The sequence below is a fragment of the Photinus pyralis genome, unplaced genomic scaffold, assembly GCF_008802855.1.
Source record: "Photinus pyralis isolate 1611_PpyrPB1 unplaced genomic scaffold, Ppyr1.3 Ppyr1.4_LG1, whole genome shotgun sequence".
NCBI lineage: Eukaryota > Metazoa > Arthropoda > Insecta > Coleoptera > Lampyridae > Photinus > Photinus pyralis.
The window spans coordinates 61,782,107-61,802,294 of record NW_022170249.1 but is presented as its reverse complement, the minus strand read 5'-3'; the positions used below and the strand labels follow the sequence as shown (position 1 = coordinate 61,802,294).

General features: G+C 38.6%; 3 protein-coding genes and 1 long non-coding RNA gene across 5 annotated transcripts; 3 read left to right on the top strand and 1 right to left on the bottom strand.

Moving 5' to 3' along the window:
* Window positions 1-21: 21 nt before the first annotated feature.
* Window positions 22-2,441, top strand: LOC116167244. 2 transcript variants are annotated; one of them, XM_031482555.1, is made up of 3 exons: window positions 22-198; window positions 480-1,031; window positions 1,084-2,441. In XM_031482555.1, the coding sequence occupies exons 2-3, from the start codon at window positions 482-484 to the stop codon at window positions 2,289-2,291; spliced, it is 1,758 nt and encodes a 585-aa protein (XP_031338415.1). In that variant the 5' UTR covers window positions 22-198; window positions 480-481; the 3' UTR covers window positions 2,292-2,441. The 2 variants fall into 2 exon arrangements, with proteins under 2 accessions (XP_031338415.1, XP_031338404.1); XM_031482544.1 differs by having other exon boundaries at window positions 22-1,031.
* Window positions 2,442-12,873: 10,432 nt separating this feature from the next.
* LOC116158897 lies at window positions 12,874-15,094 on the bottom strand. Its single transcript, XM_031471758.1, has 2 exons — window positions 14,679-15,094; window positions 12,874-13,624 (listed from the first exon to the last, which is right to left on the bottom strand). The coding sequence occupies exons 1-2, from the start codon at window positions 14,848-14,850 to the stop codon at window positions 13,104-13,106; spliced, it is 693 nt and encodes a 230-aa protein (XP_031327618.1). The 5' UTR covers window positions 14,851-15,094; the 3' UTR covers window positions 12,874-13,103.
* LOC116158896 (protein ALP1-like) lies at window positions 13,753-14,806 on the top strand. Its single transcript, XM_031471757.1, has one exon. It carries the CDS (start codon window positions 13,797-13,799, stop codon window positions 14,580-14,582), a length of 786 nt encoding a protein of 261 aa, XP_031327617.1. The 5' UTR covers window positions 13,753-13,796; the 3' UTR covers window positions 14,583-14,806.
* Window positions 15,095-18,353: 3,259 nt separating the features above from the next.
* Window positions 18,354-19,423, top strand: LOC116158969. Its single transcript, XR_004142868.1, has 4 exons — window positions 18,354-18,449; window positions 18,504-18,729; window positions 18,784-19,173; window positions 19,220-19,423. It is a non-coding gene; the product is annotated as an uncharacterized LOC116158969 (long non-coding RNA).
* Window positions 19,424-20,188: the final 765 nt, after the last annotated feature.

Here is a 20,188-nt window from a genome sequence, read left to right as displayed (position 1 = left end):
TATACCGTAGAATCGCCTTACTTTGCCCATTAAGCCAAACTTTGCCCACATGCTAGGCAATTTAAAAAATTCGAAATTATCCATTTGGCAACTGTGGCAATGGTGAATGCGTGGGGGTATGCATGTTCAAGGTTGATAGCATGTGTAAAACTGCTCACATGCATTTCTCGAGTGCGCGTGGTGACACATAGTTCGCAGGTAAATATTACTCTTTTTTGTCTTATTTTTTACGTAAATTGTAAGGTTTGGTGCGGGATACGTATTTGGGTTGTAGTTTTGAGCTATTGACAGTAGTTTTATATGACCATTAATTACTTCAATATATCCACAGATTAATATTTAAAAAATTATTTTTTTATAAATTTGAAAAAATAAAAGTGGGCAATGTTATCCGCAATTTTGTGATGAAACCTAAGATTTATTTTCAAACAATTATACGTCAATGATCGTAACTTATAGCATCGACATAATTATTTCAGCAATGGGAAAGTATAAAAGACGGCTAGGGGCGCGAAAATATATGGACTACGAAGCTAGTGCATTAGAAAGGGCCTTGCAAGCAATGAAAGAGGGGATGAGCAGTCGGAGGGCTGAAACCCTGTACAACATCCCGAGAAGGACGTTGTTGAATAAAATGAAACATATACACACCGGCGATGTTGGTCGACCAAAGAGTCTTTCTCAAGCAGAAGAAAGAAGCTTAGTGGACGTCCTAATAGCAAGTGCAGAATTTGGGAGTCCTATGACAGAACTAGACCTAAGAATGCTGGTTAGAAATTATCTGGACCAAAAGGGGATCTCTCTGACTTGTTTTAAAGAAAATTTGCCAGGAAGAGACTGGGTATATTTGTTCTTGAAGAGGAACAAAACCAAACTAACGAAAAGGACCTGCCAGAATATTAAAAGATGCCGCGCTGAAAAAACCTCAGAAGAGTTTGAAAGTTATTTTCAAAATTTAGAGACGACTCTGCAAGATGTTCCTCCTCAAAATATTTTGAATTATGATGAGACCAACCTAAGCGATAACCCAGGTCAGCATTATTATAGCTTAAAGTTTTTTTAATCTAAATCTTAATATTTTAGGAACCACGAAGTGCATATTTTTCCGAGGAACCAAATATCCCGAACGACGAATGAACACCACTAAAAGTGCCATTTCTCTTATGTTCTCAGCAACCGCAGCTGGTGAACTCTTGCCATGTTATGTAGTGTACAAAGCCGAGCGAATGTACAGTTCTTGGATAGAAGGAGGTCCACCCAACACAATTTATAACAGAACGAAAAGTGGATGGTTTGACGCTGGTACATTTGTTGATTATTTTAATAAAGTTGTGATTCCTTGGGCAAGAAGATTAAAAGGACCCAAAGTTGTTATAGGGGATAATTTATCCTCTCACCTTAATGTTGATGTGTTGCTTGCCTGTCAAAGGAACAACATCCGTTTTGTCTTTCTACCTCCGAATTCGACCCACATAACACAGCCTTTGGATGTCAGTTTCTTTGGGCCCTTAAAAAAGGCTTGGCGGACAATCTTGCAAGATGTCAAACTAAAATATCCCTCTCAAAACTGTGTGGAGAAATCGTTTTTCCCAGGTCTTTTGGCCAAGCTAATAAAGACGATCGAACTGAAGTCGGAGAAGAATATAAAAAATGGATTTAGAGCGACTGGAATTGTCCCCCTTTGTCCTGATGAAGTTTTAAAGAAAATGCCCACAGCAAGGTACAAAGAAAGAGTTTCACGAGAAATTGATAATTCCTTATTAGACTTTTTGCAATCCCAAAATAAACGCGGCGAAAGGGTTCAAAGGAATAAAAAGAAAATGTTGCACGTTGAACCTGGAGCATCAGTTTCAGTGGCAGATCTCCCCATTGCCCAGAATAAAACAAGCGTAGAATATGAAGTTCCGGCCATAGAATCTGAAGTTCAGGATGCAGAACCTGAAGTTGACAGCGTAGAATCTGAAGTTGAGGACGTAGAATCAGAAGTTCAGACTAGAAGCGACCCTGAAGAAAGACAAATAAAAGTTGGCGACCACGTAGTTGTAGAGATTAAAGGAAAAAAGTTTCTAAAATACCATTATGTGGCAGTTGTGTTAGAAACAGATGATGAAAACGACTCGCTTTTTGTGAAGTTTATGAAGAAAGGCCTGGCTGGTTTTATATTTCCTCCCATGGAGGATACATCTATAATTAACATTTCAGATGTCAAACAAGTTTTGACGCAGGGGACTGAGAAACGGAGGGGAATTTATATTTTTAGTGATATAAAACCCAGTTTTAATTTAAAGTAAAATGTTGAACCTTGTTTTTATGTATCTACCTACCTTAGAGTGATATTTTACGTTTTATTTTATGTTTAATATTTAGAATCTAAATTTTGTTTTATAGTTCTTAAGAATTTTTGTTTAGTTTTAAGCGTTTTGACAAAATATATTGGTATTTTTGATGGAAAAAGTGTATTTTTAAAATCAACTATGCTTTAAAATAAGTTTAAAATCACTTTACTTGGGCAAAGTTACCCATACATGGCCTAATTATGCCATAATATACAATTCTTATGAAGTGGGCAAAGAAACCCAAAGTGTGTTTAACTTTGCCCACCTACTTTTTATTTTTTTTTCAGTTGCAATTGAGGCGTTAGGGTTTCTTAAATGTATCATGCACATCACCTTTTGTTAGGTATATGTGTAGTATATATTAATAAACCAATATAATGTTAATAAAAAAAAATATGATGAATTCAAATGAAATATGTGGGCAAAGTAACCCGGTTCTACTACGACAGTACAAAATCCTAAAGCGGGGTTCCCATTTGTGCATTTCGATGCCGCATCAAACTGCATGCATCTTTTGTATTCGCACTACATTTTTATTGCAGAAATTGTACTTGCGCATGGAAATGCACGATTTAGAGCATGTCCTATTTTCTGACGCATTTTGTGGAGATAAATAGCAACACTGATTTGTTTAATATATTTGTATAGATCAGTTTTGATCAGTGTAGCATTGAGAGTTTGAATAGTTGTTTAACAAATTTGTCAATGCGTTTTTCTGACAAGTAAAAGTATTTTCATTTTAATCTCGTTTTTACTACGTTTTCGCACATATCTGTCTTCTCCAAAACATTTCTAGTAACTTTCTAGAGTCTTTCGTTTTATATATTGGCGCTATTTCAGTTTTTGTTGGTATATATGATTATGTGCGTTTGATTATACTTCATTGTTTACTTTTGTGCATATGTTTCAAGCCTTTTGGTTTATTTTTTGTTTGTTACTTTTTGAATTTATTAAGAGCGTTCGTTAGTTACTATGAAAAAACTGCATTTACTTGGACACGGGAGTTAATAAAAGATTTAATAACTCTTTACGAGGCACAACCAACCCTTTATATTACCTCATTAAAAGAATACAAAGACAAGAATACGAGGAATGGACGCTATTAAAATTATAAAAAGCGAGTTAGTTGGCAAATATCCCACGATGTGTGACAATTTAACCGAGGATGACGTTATTAAAAAAATTCATGTCATCCGAACGCAATATTTAAAGGAAATGCAACAGATGAAGAAATTTATGTAAAGCGGAGCTGCAGCAAATGCTTATACTCCAAAACTATGGTGTTACGACATGCTTGGTTTTTATCAGAGGGTAATCCTGTAATTCAAAGCCAGTCAAATTTAGAAGCTGTAAGTAAGACTGATGTATGAAACAATTAATTTTTATCGTCCATTTTTTCAAAATCTAAATAATGAAACTTGTGAACAGAACTTATTTTTGAGGGCCCCGCTGAAGAGTTTTACGAATTCCAAAACGGTAGCCCTTCTCCCTCCAGCTATGATATATAATAATAATAATAGCCATTTATTGAGTTACACAGAAGGGTTAAAATTAAAATTAATATAGTACACTTATATCCCAGAAAAAAAAATTGTTGAATTATAAAAGGGTGGGCGGTCGCTTACGACATAGCTTGCTACCATCTGAAAGCAAATACTCGCTTCTACTCCCCAAGAAATATCATCTCTCGTCACTAATCTGTGATTATTATCATAGACAATTGTTACACGCAGGCCCCCGCCAAACGATGAGTTTCATCCAGAGGAAATTTTGGATACTAGCCGCGCATTCGCTGATTCGCCAGAGAATCTACATGTGTCGCCCTTGCTTTCGCCGCTCCGCCATTCTACACGACCGCTTCGGATTTTGCAGGCCCCTTTGAGACCAAGGAGACCACCCGCCGCAATAGTCCACGCCATAGGTCATACTGTTGCATTTTCGTGGACACTGCAAGCAAAGCCGTACATCTAGAAGCTGTTACCGAACTATCCACCGCTGCATTCATGGCTGCTTTTCATAGATTTTGTGGCCGTCGTTCTCTTCCTGCTACCTTACACAGTGACTGTGGGCGGAACTATCTAGGAGCCGCACGACAGCTGAAGGAAGTTACGACTTTCCTCAAGAATCATCAAGACGAACTGTACACTCAGCTCGCATCGCTAAAGGTGAAGTGGTGTTTCAATCCACCCGCTGCGCCCAATTTTGGAGGAATCTTTGAAGTTGCAGTTAAGTCGATGAAACTACTAATGTACCGGCAAATTGGGAATACAATCCTCACGTTCGAAGAGCTCAGCACTTTTTTCGCGCGCGTCGAAGCTGTGCTTAATAGTCGCCCGCTTGGAATGATTTCCTCAGACCCCCGCGAGGGTAGCGACGTGTTGACTCCAGGACATTTACTCGTCGGAAGACCGTTAGTCGCCCCACCCGAGCTGTGCCTTACTGATAACAGACTAAAACTCCTATTCCGTCATGCCCGGGCGCCTTGTGATCTTTAGCGTTTCTGATAATGTACAGGAGTTCGCTTGTGGTCATACAAGGATCGTCGGGTGACGTGTGCCGACCGTTGCTTGAAATAATTCCCTCGAGATCGACCCAACTATCGTCCGCCGGAAAATAAGTCTCGATGAGACCCCTTTCCGACTCGGACTCGCTTGTAGCCCAAACGCCAGTTGCCGGGTTTTGGTACGTCTGCGGGAACCGGTTGTGCTTAGCCTTTTTGGTGTTTAAAATCTTGTACACTACCCCTCACGGGTTATCGCAGCTGTTCTGGGTGAGGAAATTACGCACGCTGTTAGTCTTTTTGGACTTTATGAGGTTTTTATATTCCCTGCGTAGTCTTTTATAGTTTCGGAGGAGTTGCGTTGCGGATTCTCCCGCCCTACCTGTCTGATACAGCTTCCTGGCACGCCTGGCTGCTCGTCGGGCCCTGCTCAACTCGTTATCCCACCAAGTACCACCCTTAGTATTCCCGCCCATGGGCCTTGCTTTAAACGGGATGCACTGTTTACTAGTGCTAAGTACTAGGGGAGAGTGGTTGAAGATGACGCACCTAACAGGAATCGCTTACTGTTTTTTTATTTATTGCACGAACAATGCCAAATCCGTTAAATAACTATATGGCAGTGTTGGTAATTATTATATACCCACATTATTTTTTTTAGTCTCATAAAAACCTGGTAGGCATAACATTCTGAAAAAATTGCATTGCGTCGTCTTTTCCTTGGGGTTTGGGTAAGTTGACGCACTTATTAAAATGCACTATGGTGATAAAGGCTAACAAATTGACTCAAATAAAAATATATTATATAAAATTAAAATAAAACAAAACAACTAAAACCTTCATTTTACAAAGTAAAAGCTAAATTCAAGTAATAATGCCATTAAACACAGTAAAAACAAAACACTCAATTTTGGCATAAGTCACATACAAAACCTTTAGGAGAGTCAACACCGCTGCACTCACTGTGTGCCCAATAACCGCAAATAGTGCACCTATACCACATTTCATTTTTTGTTCCAGTGTCTCCACAAATAATACATTGGTCGTATTCAGAAGCATTGCTAATATCGTCCAGTTCATCGTCGTCACATATTTCTTTTTCGTCGACACTTATTTCACTGTCAGAGTCAGATTCCTTGTAAACTTTTCTCACAACTTTGCCTTTCTTCTTTGTTTTCACGGTTGCATTTATTTTCCCTGCTACTGCCATGGCTTTTCGGTTTCGTTTATTTTCTTTTTCCTCCAAATTCTGTTTGAAAAGGGTGCTAGTTAAGACTTCTGAATGCTGCTTTTTACGTACATTCTTCTCAATTTTCTTGGCCTGTGCTTTGGGTACAGGTAAAAGTGTTGAAATTGGAATTTGTTCCGGTATAAAATAAAGCTCTGTTGCTGACGGTACTGGTTGTTTGCTTGTTGATGGTAGCAAAGGCACTGATTGTGTGCTTGTAGATGGTTGTGGAGATAGTTCTTGAGGTAGATGTTTAGATGATGGTGATTGATGCAATTGAATTTCCTTTAAAGGTTGTTCACTCATAAAGCTATCGGCTGGTGCAAAATCTTCTTCTGAAAATTTTTCAGAATTAAGTGGATATATTCCAGCGGCGGCAAAACCTGAAACTCCTTTTTCCACATTTGCCACTTGCTCATATGCCACTTTAAAAATTTCGGCTACATCATAAGGAGTTAATGTGTTTCCTTCTTGTGGGTTAGAAATTTTTCTCTTCAAAAATAGGTTACATTGTCTGCTGTATGCGTTTTTAAGTGGTCCAAAGAAAGTAAGGTCGAGGGGTTGCAACTTATGTGATGTATGGGGCGGAATGCTAACCATAATTATTCCATGACTCTTACAGAATTCATAAATGGGCAATGAAATGTGGCTGGAATGATTATCCAATACAAAATACAAGCAATACTGGATTATCAACAGTAGAAGATACCTTTGCTTGAAAATGTTTCAGCCACATTACAAAAACTTGTTCGTTGCTCCATCCATTTTTTGTGCACGTATAAATAGAACCAGAAGGTCCATTTTTTTGGAGATGAGGACTCATCCTCAGTCGAGGAAAAATAAATAAGGGGGGCACAAAGTTTCCTGTGGCACTGACAGCGCAGATCACGGTAATGTTTTTCCCACGTTCCCAGGAACAAATAGTACCAAACTGTTTCACACCAGTTGGTGCCAGCCTTTTACCGACTTCTTTTGGTGTTGTAGACACCCCTGTTTCGTCTACATTATATATCCGATCCGGGCCAAATTTGTTTTTTGTTAATACTTGTTCTAGATTATCAAAAAATCTATCAACCTCCAGTTTGTTAAAGGCAGACACCCTACTTACACTGGTCCCTTCCGGTTTTCTCAGAGAAATATCAGAATTCCTCTTAAGAAAACTTCTAAACCAGTCTGGCCCTGCCATCGCTGTTTCCTTATTAAAACGATGCTTGATATGATTTATTTCGGCATATTTGTAAGCCACCTGTCGTAACTCAGTGGGCGTTATTCCAAAGAATAACCTTGCGAGAGATTTTACTTGTTCGGCAATTTCCCGTTCTTGTTCTTTAGAGAAAATTGGAGCGCGCCCTAGTGTCTCAGATTTCCTGTCCTTAATTTTTCTTTTAATTCCCAAATGACGTCGCAAAGTTGCCTCATGTATTCCAAAATCTCGAGCAACTGCCCGGATTTTACGACCTTTCTCTATAGCATCAAGCGCAGAGTCAAGGGAAGCTTGGCTGAAGTTCCTCCTTTCCGTTTTTCTCTGGTACTTTCCCATCTAGGACGAAAGCAATTGTTGTAAGTTCGGTAAAAAAAATTGCTGGCAAAGATAACGCAACGGTCCACTGTGCGTCATCTTTACCAATATGAAACGCGTCATCTTTGCCAATGCGTAGCCATGACAAAAAAAAATTATTTAGCAAATTCTTCTAATGTTTATGAGTGCCGCAACTACTTAAATTAACAAACATAACATGCAATTCAAGTACATACCATCCCCTAGTTCTGACAATGTTAACAAAGCTACTTTTTGGAAACAAACTTCTTGAACACTACAATAACAATCAACACACTATCACGTTGGCGTCATGTTTAACACTAAGCGGTAGTAGGATTCGGTTGAAACTTTGCACTGACAGTCCTGGCTACGTAAGCAATGAAATTTCCCGCGCAATTCGAAATTTAAACTATTAAATGAGGCAGTTATGAGGTGCGTCATCTTACCAACTGCGCCATCTTAACCCACTCTCCCCTATGCTTTGGATGTTTGCAATAGCGTCATCCAGTTCCCTTGGGGTTCTTATCTGGGCAGGAATAACTTTGTCGTACAAGGTAAGTATTCGCGAATCGAGCTTGTCCCAATCTGCAGACCCGTAGATAAAACGTGGCTCTACAATCGTGTCTTGTAGGATTTCGCCTATCTGCCACATGATTAATGCGTGGTCACTCAGGGAGTCCTCCTCCATCACTTGCCATATAGGAATTTGGACATGGCAGCCTAGAGTGACATCTACGTGTGATTGGCCATTAACTGGAGAGAAGGTAGGGGGGCTATTTACATCATTCGCGATAAAAAGGTTATGCGAATTGATTAGGTCAAATAGTGCAATCCCCCGATTCGTTTGCAGATTGTCGCCCCACGCCGGGTGTCTCGCATTGAGGTCCCCGGCGATGACGGCTTTCTCGCAGCTTGTGACGCATTTGCGTATTATTTCCCACTCAGCCTGACAATCCCTGTGGGGTTCTATGTACATGTTGACACAGTAGAGTTGCCCGTCGCTCGTATCGAGTGCGACCACGGTACAGTTTTTGTTGGTATACTGGTTTAACAGTAAACCCTTCTGCCCCTTTCGCAAAAGTAGAGGGGCTTTCGTGTTTGCAACTCCTAGGATGTTGAACTCTGTGCCTAGTACCTGCAGGTTGGGGCCCGGTTCCTGTACGCACAATAGCGCGGCTGACTTTTCTTTGGCGATCTGGGCTAGTTGTATGGTTGCGGCCTTACCCTTACCAAGATTTGCTTGTATAGCAACCAGTGCTCCCTTGTTCAAATTACCCCCTGTTCTCGTCCCACCCGTGTTAGTTAGGGAATTGTTATTATTGGCCATAGTCAATTTTGTTAATCGCTAGCTTGACCCTTTTGATGTATACGGGGCAATTTCCATCCATAGACGAGTGTTCTGTCTGCTGGAGGCCGAGGTTCTTACAATTGACACAGCATAGGGTGCCCGAATCGCACTTATCCAGCCTATGTTTTTGTGCGCATCTGGGACAGATGTCCTCTTTCTCCGTGCACCGTAGCTGTGTGTGCCCGAAAGCGTTGCATTTGAAGCAGCGCATCACGTGGATGTGCTCCTCCACCCGGGTCTTAACGAGGTCTAGGTTGATTACACCCCGTTCCACAAGTAGTTTAAAATGCCCGGCTCCGACCTCCAGCACCCAGTTTTCCCTTTGAGGATTCCTGCATTTTCTCTTACCAACAATCTTAAAGGGGGACGGCTTGCTCTTATCGTACGGCCCGAATATGTCCTCATTCTGTTCCAGAACGCTCTCCGTGAGCATAGCGTCCGTGTACCCCGCATCAATACCCGTGAGTATGACCCTAGGTTTCAAAGACCCCAACTCCCTTGTGGTGTACGTGTCCCCTTTCTGACTTAATTTAGCGTGTAACGCCGCCTGCTGTTCACGCGAAGTGCTGTCTATTATTAGCGCTCCCTGGGGCAATTTTCGGATGGCAGCAAACGCCCCTCCCACGTCTCCATGCTTTACGTCGCTCTTAAGTTTCGTGAGCGCCTTGTCGAGGTCAGCAACGTCCTTCACTTCAACCCGAGTTGTAAAAACTTCTACTTTCTTTGTGGGTTTTGGGGTCGTCTGCGCGATCATTTTGGCCGCCTGTGCAAAGGATACCGGCTGCTTTATTGTGACGGGAGTGTGTGGGTTTGGCCCCTGGGCCTGTCTCACGGGGGTGGCTACGGGGAGCTGGATACTAAGTCCGGGTCTTTCCTGCGAAACTGGCACTGGCACCTGGCAAGTTTTAGTTCCGCATTTAGAGCGTTCTGGTTCGCCTCGTATACCATACAGCATAGGGCCTGAATCGTTTTGTTCAGATTGTCTGTCGTTCTCTGACCGACATTTGCTCGGCCCTATTAAAACTGACTTTGCCGTTTATTTCGCGGGTGGTGGCACTTATGATGGTGTCGAGACACTCGCTGGCTTGTACCATGAGCACTTTCGGGTCCAGTGTCGTCAGCGTCTTCAGCGTGAACGTACCCCTCTCGACCTCGTCCTCGCTATCTTTGCGCGCTCTCTTACTACTCGGCCCCGTTTGTTGTTCTCTTATCTCTGCAACAGTACTTTTAGAGATAACCTGTGGTCCTTGCGTCGTGGGTGTCAGGACGACTACCGGCGACGATCTACTAGTACTCCGTAGAGTAAAACTCCTTTATGCAATATTTCCTCAATTTTGCAACTAACAATTGTAGTATCCTCTATAACTTCATAGAAAGAAAATATAGAACTGGATGTTGGGTATTCCAAAAAAGGTTTAAGTTTTTTAATTAAGCATCCAATTACTGTAATATTAGTATTATTCTGGGTACAAGCAAAGCATAATATTTTTACGATTTGCCCAGACTTGGTAAAAATGCAATTATTCCCTTTTCTGTGAGAAAGCAGTGTTATTAAGTTGCATGGCTGAATAAAATTCCCCCTGCAATATGTATGTAAAATTAGAAAACTTGGATGGTACTTGGGTATCAAGGTGGAATAACTTTACAGACTGTGGATTTCTATTTGGACCCACAGTACCTAATTCTTCGTAACGCCTTACAATTTGTTCTAGAGGTAAATTGGGCTTTCTAAGTAGATTTTTTAAGCTGCCTAAGAAATTTTCAAATGGAAAACAGTTGATTGTATTTAGCGTGTTAAATATTTTCGCATCTTTCGAAAGGTGGATTAACGAATGAACGTTATAGACACAAAACTCTTTGCTATATATAGCGATTGCGTGTTTTACAAATAAGCGCAATAACTTGTCTGCATATTGATTATATGACTTATTCAGGTTTTCATTCAACAGTATTGATATGCCAAACTTTAACAATAAAAAGTTACACAAAATGGTATGAGGTAGCTTCTTTTTCAACACAATGGGGTCCTACATAAAGTAAAAACTGTCTATATTCTGTCGCCTTCCAATGCTCTAACTCTGATAATGATCTAGGTTTTCTGTTAAATTCGGCAGGCCAGTATGGTCTCAATTCTAATATGAGTGTATTTACATCAATGATATTTTTAATGCCGTAAGGTTTGCCTTTATCCCTCCATAGAAATAACAGCTTTCTCATCACTCCAAGGCAAACAGAGTGCATATAATCAATTGGGAAAGCAGTCATCATATCTACAGGCAATTTAGAAAGAGGACTGCTGCCCTTATGATAACTATCGGTAAGTATTTCAAAAGATTCTGTTGTTCGAAGATCTGCTGTTAAATTACAAAATATCATGCGTTTATTCTTAATGTCACCTCTTACACTACATTTATCACAACCACTATAACTGTTATGATTCATGACATTCTTTACAAAACATCTGGCAGGCATGTCACAACAGAATGACCGCACAGTAATTTTTATAATGGTATTATTAAGAACTAAACCATCTTTTAAATAGATTTTTAGTTCATTTATAAAATCACATAAGTATTCTTCAAGTGGAGGTTTTTTGTGACCGAAATACAGTGCTACAATAAATGGAGATTGATCGGCTAGGTTACTTACAACACATAAAATTGGCCAAAATTGTTGCTTGGTGCTTTTATGCAGAGGAAGGCCATCAATATTAAAATTTAATTCCATCTCGTCACAAAGAAATCTTAAATAAAGTTTAGATAATTTTTTTTTAATCCAAAGTAATAAAATTTGCAACCATCTGAAAATTTTCTAATGCCGAACATTTTTCTGGGAGTTTTAAGTAAAGTACGCGAGTCCTGTGGCAAATCACTAATATTGGGCTTTAATTTAAACCATTTTAATAGTTCAGTAAGTGCAACATGCGAAATTTTATTGCGTTTGCTCCAATTCTGAAGAAACTCTTTAGATGAATCACTCGACTTACGATTTTCCAAACAAATTTCATCACTAAAGTTATCGTTGATGTTGGTTTCTTCTGTAGCAGTTACTTCTACGTTAAAGAAGTTCCGATTTAGAAAAGGTATTGCAATTGTCTGCTGCGAGGCCTCGTGTACTTCACCGTCCTCATCAAAAGATGCATCGAAAGATTGAGTATACAAAATCTTTCTAGAAGACGAGGCAGCAGCATCATTATTAGTATTGTTTATCTTGTTAGTGCCTATTGGAGTACTTTCTTCATTGTACTTATTTTCAAGTTCAATTGAATTGATGACTTGCTGTACTTGTTTTTTTATATTTCGTTGCCTTTGACGAAGGCTTTGTCGTTTATAAGCAAAGGACATGATAAAATAGCATTGAAGTAAACATGCACCTATCTTTTTAGACAAACAAACGGTACGCAAATGGAAACCTGACTGTATATACGGGTATAAAGTAATCGGTATAAGTGTGGTGTCACACTATGCGTTTTTACCGCTCCCGCTAAAACGGATGCGGTTTGACAGGATGAGATCTACTTGTCACACTATTCCGGTCTAACGGGATGCGTTTTTGCTATCTATATTTTGGCAGTCTGTATAGTGTCATGTCTCAATTGTTAGAGATGGTTTGTGCGCTTGAGGCGGAGGGGTTATTGCGAAAGCAGATATATCGTCAATATTGGATTGATCCTTTTAATTCAGGGCGAGAATCTAATAATAGGTTTGCGAAGTTTTATGAAAAAATTCGAACGAACAAGAAAAAATTTTTTGTATATTACCGAATGTCCAAAAATTCATTCGACGAACTACTTGGGGTATTGCGACCACAAATCACCAAAAAGAATACAAACTTTAGGAACGCTATAAGTCCAGAAGAAAGATTAACGGTAACACTTAGGTAAGTACATCAATTATATATTTATTTTAATAAGTACATACACATAGTCATATTACAACTCGTACATTGATCTGTGAGACATACATGACTCACTTGACTGTTGAGAGTTCTGTGGGGATATGAGAGGAGTATGAACAAATGATGGACGTGGTTGAGTATGAGTTGATTGATTAAAAGTTTGGGCAACTTGAGGCGGTAGATGATATTGTGAATGGTCAAGAAAATGTTTTGAGAACTGATAAGTAGCATTCATTGAAGCAAGCGGAGTTGAATTATTTTTCATTTGTTGAAGGTCTCGAAAAAACTGTAGTCATAAATTTAAAATCTAATTTCTCTTCAGCGTTCAACTGTTTGTAATCAGGAAGAAGAGACATTAAAAATGACTTGTCTGCATCATCTTCTATGTGTTTGCTGCAGCTATTATCTAATCTCTTTAGTAGCTGATTTTGAAAAGTCGTAAGGTTGTGTACTCTACGTTGTCGTTCCCTAATTGAAGTAGCTTTTGGACGTCGGATTTCGTTAGCAACACCTGCTGCATCTTCCACCTCATCCGGTTCTTGGCTGTCCTCCGTATTTACACCTTCTTCATCTTCCTCATTCTCTTCAGCTCCAAGGTTTTTAGGGATATTTCCGGACGTGTTTCGTTTCTTCATTGTGATTTGCAGAAACGTGAGAGAGTCCGCATATATGTATTTTTTTTTCTTATTGGGAGCAGCATCACCACTCTTGCCTTGGTTCATAAACTTATAGTAATTATCTCTAACATGTCGCCATTTATTCTTCATTTCCTTTACTGTAACAACGGAAGACAATAAATTTGTAAATTATATACATATACGAGTATTAATATTGTACTAAGGTTCATGCGTCCGAGTTCTACTACACAGTATTTAATTTTTGAGATTTTCACTTAAATAATTTTAAATATTATTAAAATTCTTGTTTGCAGGTATTTGTCTACTGGAATGACCTTCTCAAGCCTTGGGTACGAATTCCAAATTGCAAGATCTACAATTGGAACAATAATCCGAGAAACCTGTGAAGCGATTTGGAGTACTTTGAAAGAGCAAGAAATGCCGGAACCCACTGAAGAGGTGTGGTTGGGCATCGCAGATCAATTTTATTTAAAAACAAACTTTCCTAACTGTGTAGGCACGATAGATGGAAAGCATATAAGATGCATGAATCCCCGAAGAGGAGGATCAAATTTCTTCAATTATAAGAAGTTCTTTTCTATTGTGCTAATGGCAGTTGTAGATGCAAATCTCCGTTTTGTCGCAATTGATGTTGGTGCATACGGAAAAGAAGGAGACTCGACTGTATTTCGGGACAGTCCATTAGGCAAGAAACTGTACTCTGGCAGTTTGAATCTGCCACCGCCTCGTTGTTTACCGAACACCCAGCCCGAGGAAATTCCCCAACCCTTCGTAATGGTTGGGGATGAGGCATTCAAACTTCATACGAACCTCTTGAAACCGTATCCATCCCGCAACATGAATGCTACAAAAAGAGTGTTCAATTACAGACTATCAAGGTGCAGACGCAATGTGGAGTGCGCCTTTGGAGTTCTGGCAAACAAGTGGAGGATTTTTCATACTCCCATTCTTGTGCAACCTAGTTTCGTGGATAAAATAGTGCAAGCTTGTTGCATTCTCCACAATTTTGTTCGTAAGAGAGATGTTAGAGACTACTTTGCACAGTATTTTATGGGAGCTGGAGCAGTACATTTCCAAAGAAGTTACATGTACTAAATTCCACATTTTTTGCCTTTTTGTAATTACAAATTTTTTTATTATTTTAAAATAAAATAATACTGAAAGTAAACAGAAAAATTCGTTATGACCTACCTTTCTCATCTCTCTCCATTGAATCAAGCTCCATCCAATTCTTATACACTGTTTCTCCAATTTCAACCCATGATTTCTCCCTACAGTTTTTATCTCCATACTCTTTACATTGTTTCTCCCACAGTGCAGTTTTTGCATGCACGCACTCGATGAATAAGCTGACATCAAACATTGTAAACACAAGAAAACACCAGGTTGCAACGCTCAGTGTGACAACTGATGACAAATTGGATGACAACCACGTGCTTTCATGTCATTGTGGTTGTCATGTCATCCTGCGCTGCGGCAGCAGGATGCGGTTGCATCCGGTTGTGCGGCGAAAACGCATATATGTGACTGATACCATTTAATAACGTGTGATATTATCATCCTGTCAAACGCATCCGTTTTAGCGGGAGCGGTAAAAACGCATAGTGTGACACCACACTAAAAACTCACTTGTGCTTTTGAGACATTCGCAAACACAGAACAATTTCTTTAAAAAAAGCAAAAGAAACAATATCCGCCATTTGCAGCGACACTAAAAATAAAAATTAGTAGTACCAATCATATACTTACTTACCTTAATACCAACCTTGACATGAGAAGTTCCTAGATAGCATGCACAGAACCAACGCTTGAACTGCACTTAATAATAGCGGTCATCTCCTAGCCGATAATTCTCGTTTCATTGTTGTTGAATATGCACAATAAATATGCGTTAATAAAATACAACCCAAAAGATGCTCACGCGGTGCTGCAGTAATAAATTACATTGGCGTAGTTGAATGTTACTGCAGTATTTATACTGTTTAAGCACCTGCATTATGCACATTCAATGCATACATTCGGCCGACGGTTCTCAGACCTTCCATGGTTAGCTGGGACGTTTTCAATATCCTTTCACAAAGAGGAAAGGCGTAATCTGCAACTATAACTTAAGGCACCTTCATGGAGCGACCAGGCAACGCCTTTGCAGGTGGAAAATTTAATAAATTATCTGCAATTGCTTTTCATAAAAAGCTTTCTCTAAAGACACCTCCGTCACGGACGCGTCCGTTTATGCCAACATTAACATATGAAAATTCATATCGAGCATCAACTAAGGCCAATAGGACTATACTGTGACTGCCTTTATAATTAAAGAAATACAATACAATTTGGAAAATCCCATCTGCTGTAGAATTGGTTGGAAATTTCTTCCCATTCACCTTCGCTTGTTGGTGTCTGAAAACAAAGAAAGTGTTTAGTTACACACATCTGCTTGTAGTAACTTTTACCTTCAAGTATGTGGTCTTCAAATTCTTAATTATTGCTTGGCAAACCTCTGGCACAAACCGTGAAAGTACCGAAATAGTACTTTCGTGTACACGAGTGGCGTACATTAGCGATCGATACGTTTCTCAAGTAGCTAAGAAACGCAATGTAATTTGTAGTCTGCAACAAATACATATTCTAAAAACTCTCATAAGATAAGTATGTTACATAAATTACCTGCTTCTTGCCGGAACTGAATCACGCAGAAAAGTATTTTGTTTTGATATGTCATTTTCAATAAGTTTTCACAAAATTTCAAATGTGTCATTATTCATTCGTAGATAATTGCAGTACGACATCGGGTCCTGAAGTAGAAGTTCTTCATTTAACATATGAAGGATTCCTTTACCTTCCTACCTCGTTGTCATTTTCTGACGTTCGTTTTAACATAAACTTTAACTTTGTTAAATAATTTCGTTAAACTTATCAGGAATATAACCTCACCCAACTTAAAACACGTCACCAGCCAACTGTTCACTGTTACCATCAAATATCACTAAAAGCACTAAATTTTTTGAATTTATTTCGTAATAATGCGCATGATTCTTATAAAGTTTTGTCCAGAATATTTTGTTGTTGCAAACGGAAAACTGATACAATTTGCATTAAACTGTGTACTTTTTTATATGCAGAATACTGCACAAAAAAATGGACAAAATACGCAGATGATACTCAGCTGCAATATAATTTTAGTTCAGGTGATGCAATTAATGCAAATATGCGTATAAATGAGGATGTTGAACGATTAGTTAAGACCTCCGAAGAGCATGGTTTGCGTATAAATCCTCTGAAGTCATCAACCATTCTTTTTGGAAGAACTAAAGCCAGAAACACTGTGGCTAATGACATTAAAATAACTGTGAAAGATGTTACACTTTCCCTAAGGCCATGTGTCAAAAACTTAGGTCTGCATATTGATGTAGATCTAAGATTTAGAACCCATGTAGCCCATATTGTTCAAAGAGCTTTCAGCAATCTAAAGATCATATATAATAATAGGCACATATTTAATAAAAGGATAAAAATAATTTTGTGTGAGGCTTTAGTTCTTTCACAATTTAGCTACTGTGATGTTATACAAAACTCGTGTATGCGTTTAATTTTCGGAATTCGAAAGTACGAACATATATCTCACAAGCTAGAGGCATTGGGTTGGTTAAATATGGCAAATAGACGAAAGTTTCACTCATCTGTACTATTTCACAAAATAGTTGTAAGTAAAGAACCTGCATATCTATTTGATCAGATCCAATTTTGTACAAATTCAAAAAGATATACCTCTCTAATAAAGCCCCCTTTTCACAGAAGTGCATTGTTTGAGAGATGTTTTTCCTATAACATTGCCAAGCTCTATAACGATTTACCTGGTGTCTTAAAAAATATGGCTATCAACATCTTCAAAAAAAACCTGTACACTTTCCTGCTAAAATGTCAAAGTTCCTCGTAGCGTGTGAGGAAGTCGTTATTTATTTCTTATCTAATCTAGGTATTTCAATTGGGGGACGACAAAACACGCACTTTTCCCTACTTATGGTCAACCCTGCTGATTCTAAACGTTTGATAACTTCTTTGAGGACTGTGATGTGTTTGTCAAAGCTGTCTGTAAGTACAACAATGTCATCTAGGTATACAAAGACGTTTGGTTCTAGATCGTTAGCAATAACGGTAAGTATCTATAAATCTCTGCCAAGTAGCAGGAGAATTAGTTAGACCAAATGGAAGTCTGGTAAATTGAAATAACCCTCTGTTTGGTACGGTGAATGCGGTATATTTCTTAGAATCATCGTCTAATGGTATCTGGTAAAATGCTGATTTGATATCTAAAGTTGATAAATATTTAGCATTCCTAAGCTTATCTAAGGTGGAAACAATCTGTGGCAACGGATAGCTGTCTTTGACCGTGACTTTATTCAGCTTCCGGAAATCCACACAAAAACGATATGTGTCATCCTTTTTCTTCACCAAGATAATGAATGGGAGAAGCCCAAGGACTGTGTGAAGGTTCTACAATTTTTTCCAATAAAAGTTTATCTAGTTCCTTGTTTATAGATTCTTGTACCATTGGACTAACAGGATAATATTTTTGCTTAATCGGCTCGGAATCGACAATGATTTTACGTTTTACTAAATTAGTGCAACCTATTTTGTTTCCCATTTTGGAAAAAACTTCGTTAATAAAATCTTTTAATTGAAGTTGTTCATTTGGTGTAAGCGCAGAATGAGATAAAAGACTCGGTTGAACATTGACTTCGTCAACTGCGAACTTCCAAACGTTTTGACTAAGATTTGGCACTATTTCCATTAGTTGCCAAAAATCTGATCCTAATATCAATTGGTGCGAAAGTGATGGAATTATTAAAATATTAATAAGTTTTGTCTTGTCTTTCAGTGTTATCGGAACAGTGATGCTACCTAACACCTCGCATGAACTACCGTTAGCTACTTTAACATGAGATACTTCTGCTTTCTTTAAAGGTAAATTTAACCTGCTAAGTAAATTCCAGCCTGGTTCACCGATTATTGTTTTAGATGCACCAGAATCAAGTAATCCTGTCAATTTAATTCCAAAGATGGAGATTTCAAGATAAGGTCTATTGTCGTTACCATATTGAGAAAGAATGAAGTCTAAAATTGGTTTTGTTTTATCAAGATAAGTGGTCGTTTGTATAGCGGATAATGAGACAACTTGCCGACCTGAAGAAGTCCCAGAAACTAGTTTTTTTGGTTCTTACTACAATTTGGACAAGTGCGAATGGTAAAATTAGGTTTATTACACTTGAAACAATAAATACGAGTTCTTAATTTACAGTCTACGGCAAAGTGGCCTATTTGATTGCAACGGAAACATCTATAATTATTACTAGTCCTGACCTCATCTACATTACTGGAGGAAGCTTCTGAACTTGGTTCCGAATAAATACATGCCAAGTCCCTTTCCAAAATATTTTTTGATTTAGGAGGTGGTGGAATATAATCATTAACGGCTGCCCTGTTGTCCTCTAATTCACGGGAAATTTTGAGTAAATCGTCGACCGATTTTATATTTGAGACATGAAGTGCTAACCCAATTTTGTAAAATGGTGCCATGTTCTCGAGAAGAATCTTTAAACGAGTCGCCTCTGGAATTCTAATAGTAAGCCTTTTGAAATGGTTATTCATATATGCTACATATATGCCCATAGGTTCTTCGGGATGTTGGGTACGTTCTTTTATTTGCTTGAAGAGCTTCTCATTGTAATTTTTAGGGAGAAATTCTTGCCTAAGCAAAGATACTAATGAGTCCCAGTCGTCAGCTTTTTCGACGTTTCCACGATACCATACCAATGCTACGTCTGAAAACAAATCTATCGCTGAAGAAAACAGTTCATCGTCGGAGACGTGACGAGCAATTTTCATTTCCTGAACTCTTTCTAAAAATGCGTTTAGTGATAGCTCAGTAGGTTTACCCGTAAATTTAAGAGAATAATAATATTAAGATTAAATACTCTTATTCAATATTGAAAGCATGTCTACTCAGCACGTATCAGATAAGATACTATTAGAGGAACAAGAGGTAGGGTCAGATGATGAACAAAGAGAACTTTTAACAAATCCTCAAGATTTACAAAAAGGAAGAGAATTGATGGAGATAATCACTGAGAAGGAAATAACTGATCCATCAGTTATTTATCAAGATCTAAATATCGGTGGCCTAATGGTTCCAATAAATATAAACTTAGCAAAGAAGATTGCAACATCATCCCAGAGGACAAAGGAGATTTTGGCAAAATCTAATGTTCCTATATCTTCATTTCGGAGCCAGGGAGGTGAAGAACAAACAGAATTTCTATTAGAACTTCTTGATAAAGAGGAATCGGACTCGATTCCAGAGCAAGAGTACAGTAACTTAGCCGAAATATCTCCGATGTTCGGCCATAAAGGGATTCCTCGTAGCTCATTGGACCCTGATATTGATAATTTATCATCTGATAGTGATTCTTTCACTAACCCAACCATCAATATCTTACAGGAAAATATTTTTGGGAGAGAAGCTAATTCTGGTGAAACAGTAATGGGTGCAAAAATTCATTTAAGCTCATCATCGGATGAGTTTAGTTCTGATCAAACAATAATAAAAAACCAGCAAGACCTACCTAATGATAATAAGACTCTAAAGGGAAGCTTTATAGAAATACCTCCTACAACAATGCCCCACTCACAAACTAAGCTCAATA

What these genes read in the sequence shown, in the direction of transcription:
- LOC116167244 (XM_031482544.1), top strand. Translation starts at nt 443, where the DNA reads ATGATCGTAACTTATAGCATCGACATAATTATTTCAGCAATGGGAAAG. An exon ending in CAACCTAAGCGATAACCCAG is followed by an intron (nt 1,032 to 1,083) that starts GTCAGCATTATT and finishes TTAATATTTTAG; the next exon opens with GAACCACGAAGTGCATATTT.
- LOC116158897 (XM_031471758.1), bottom strand. Translation starts at nt 14,850, where the DNA reads ATGTTTGATGTCAGCTTATTCATCGAGTGCGTGCATGCAAAAACTGCA. An exon ending in AATGGAGAGAGATGAGAAAG is followed by an intron (nt 13,625 to 14,678) that starts GTAGGTCATAAC and finishes CCGTTGTTACAG; the next exon opens with TAAAGGAAATGAAGAATAAA.
- LOC116158896 (XM_031471757.1), top strand. Translation starts at nt 13,797, where the DNA reads ATGACCTTCTCAAGCCTTGGGTACGAATTCCAAATTGCAAGATCTACA.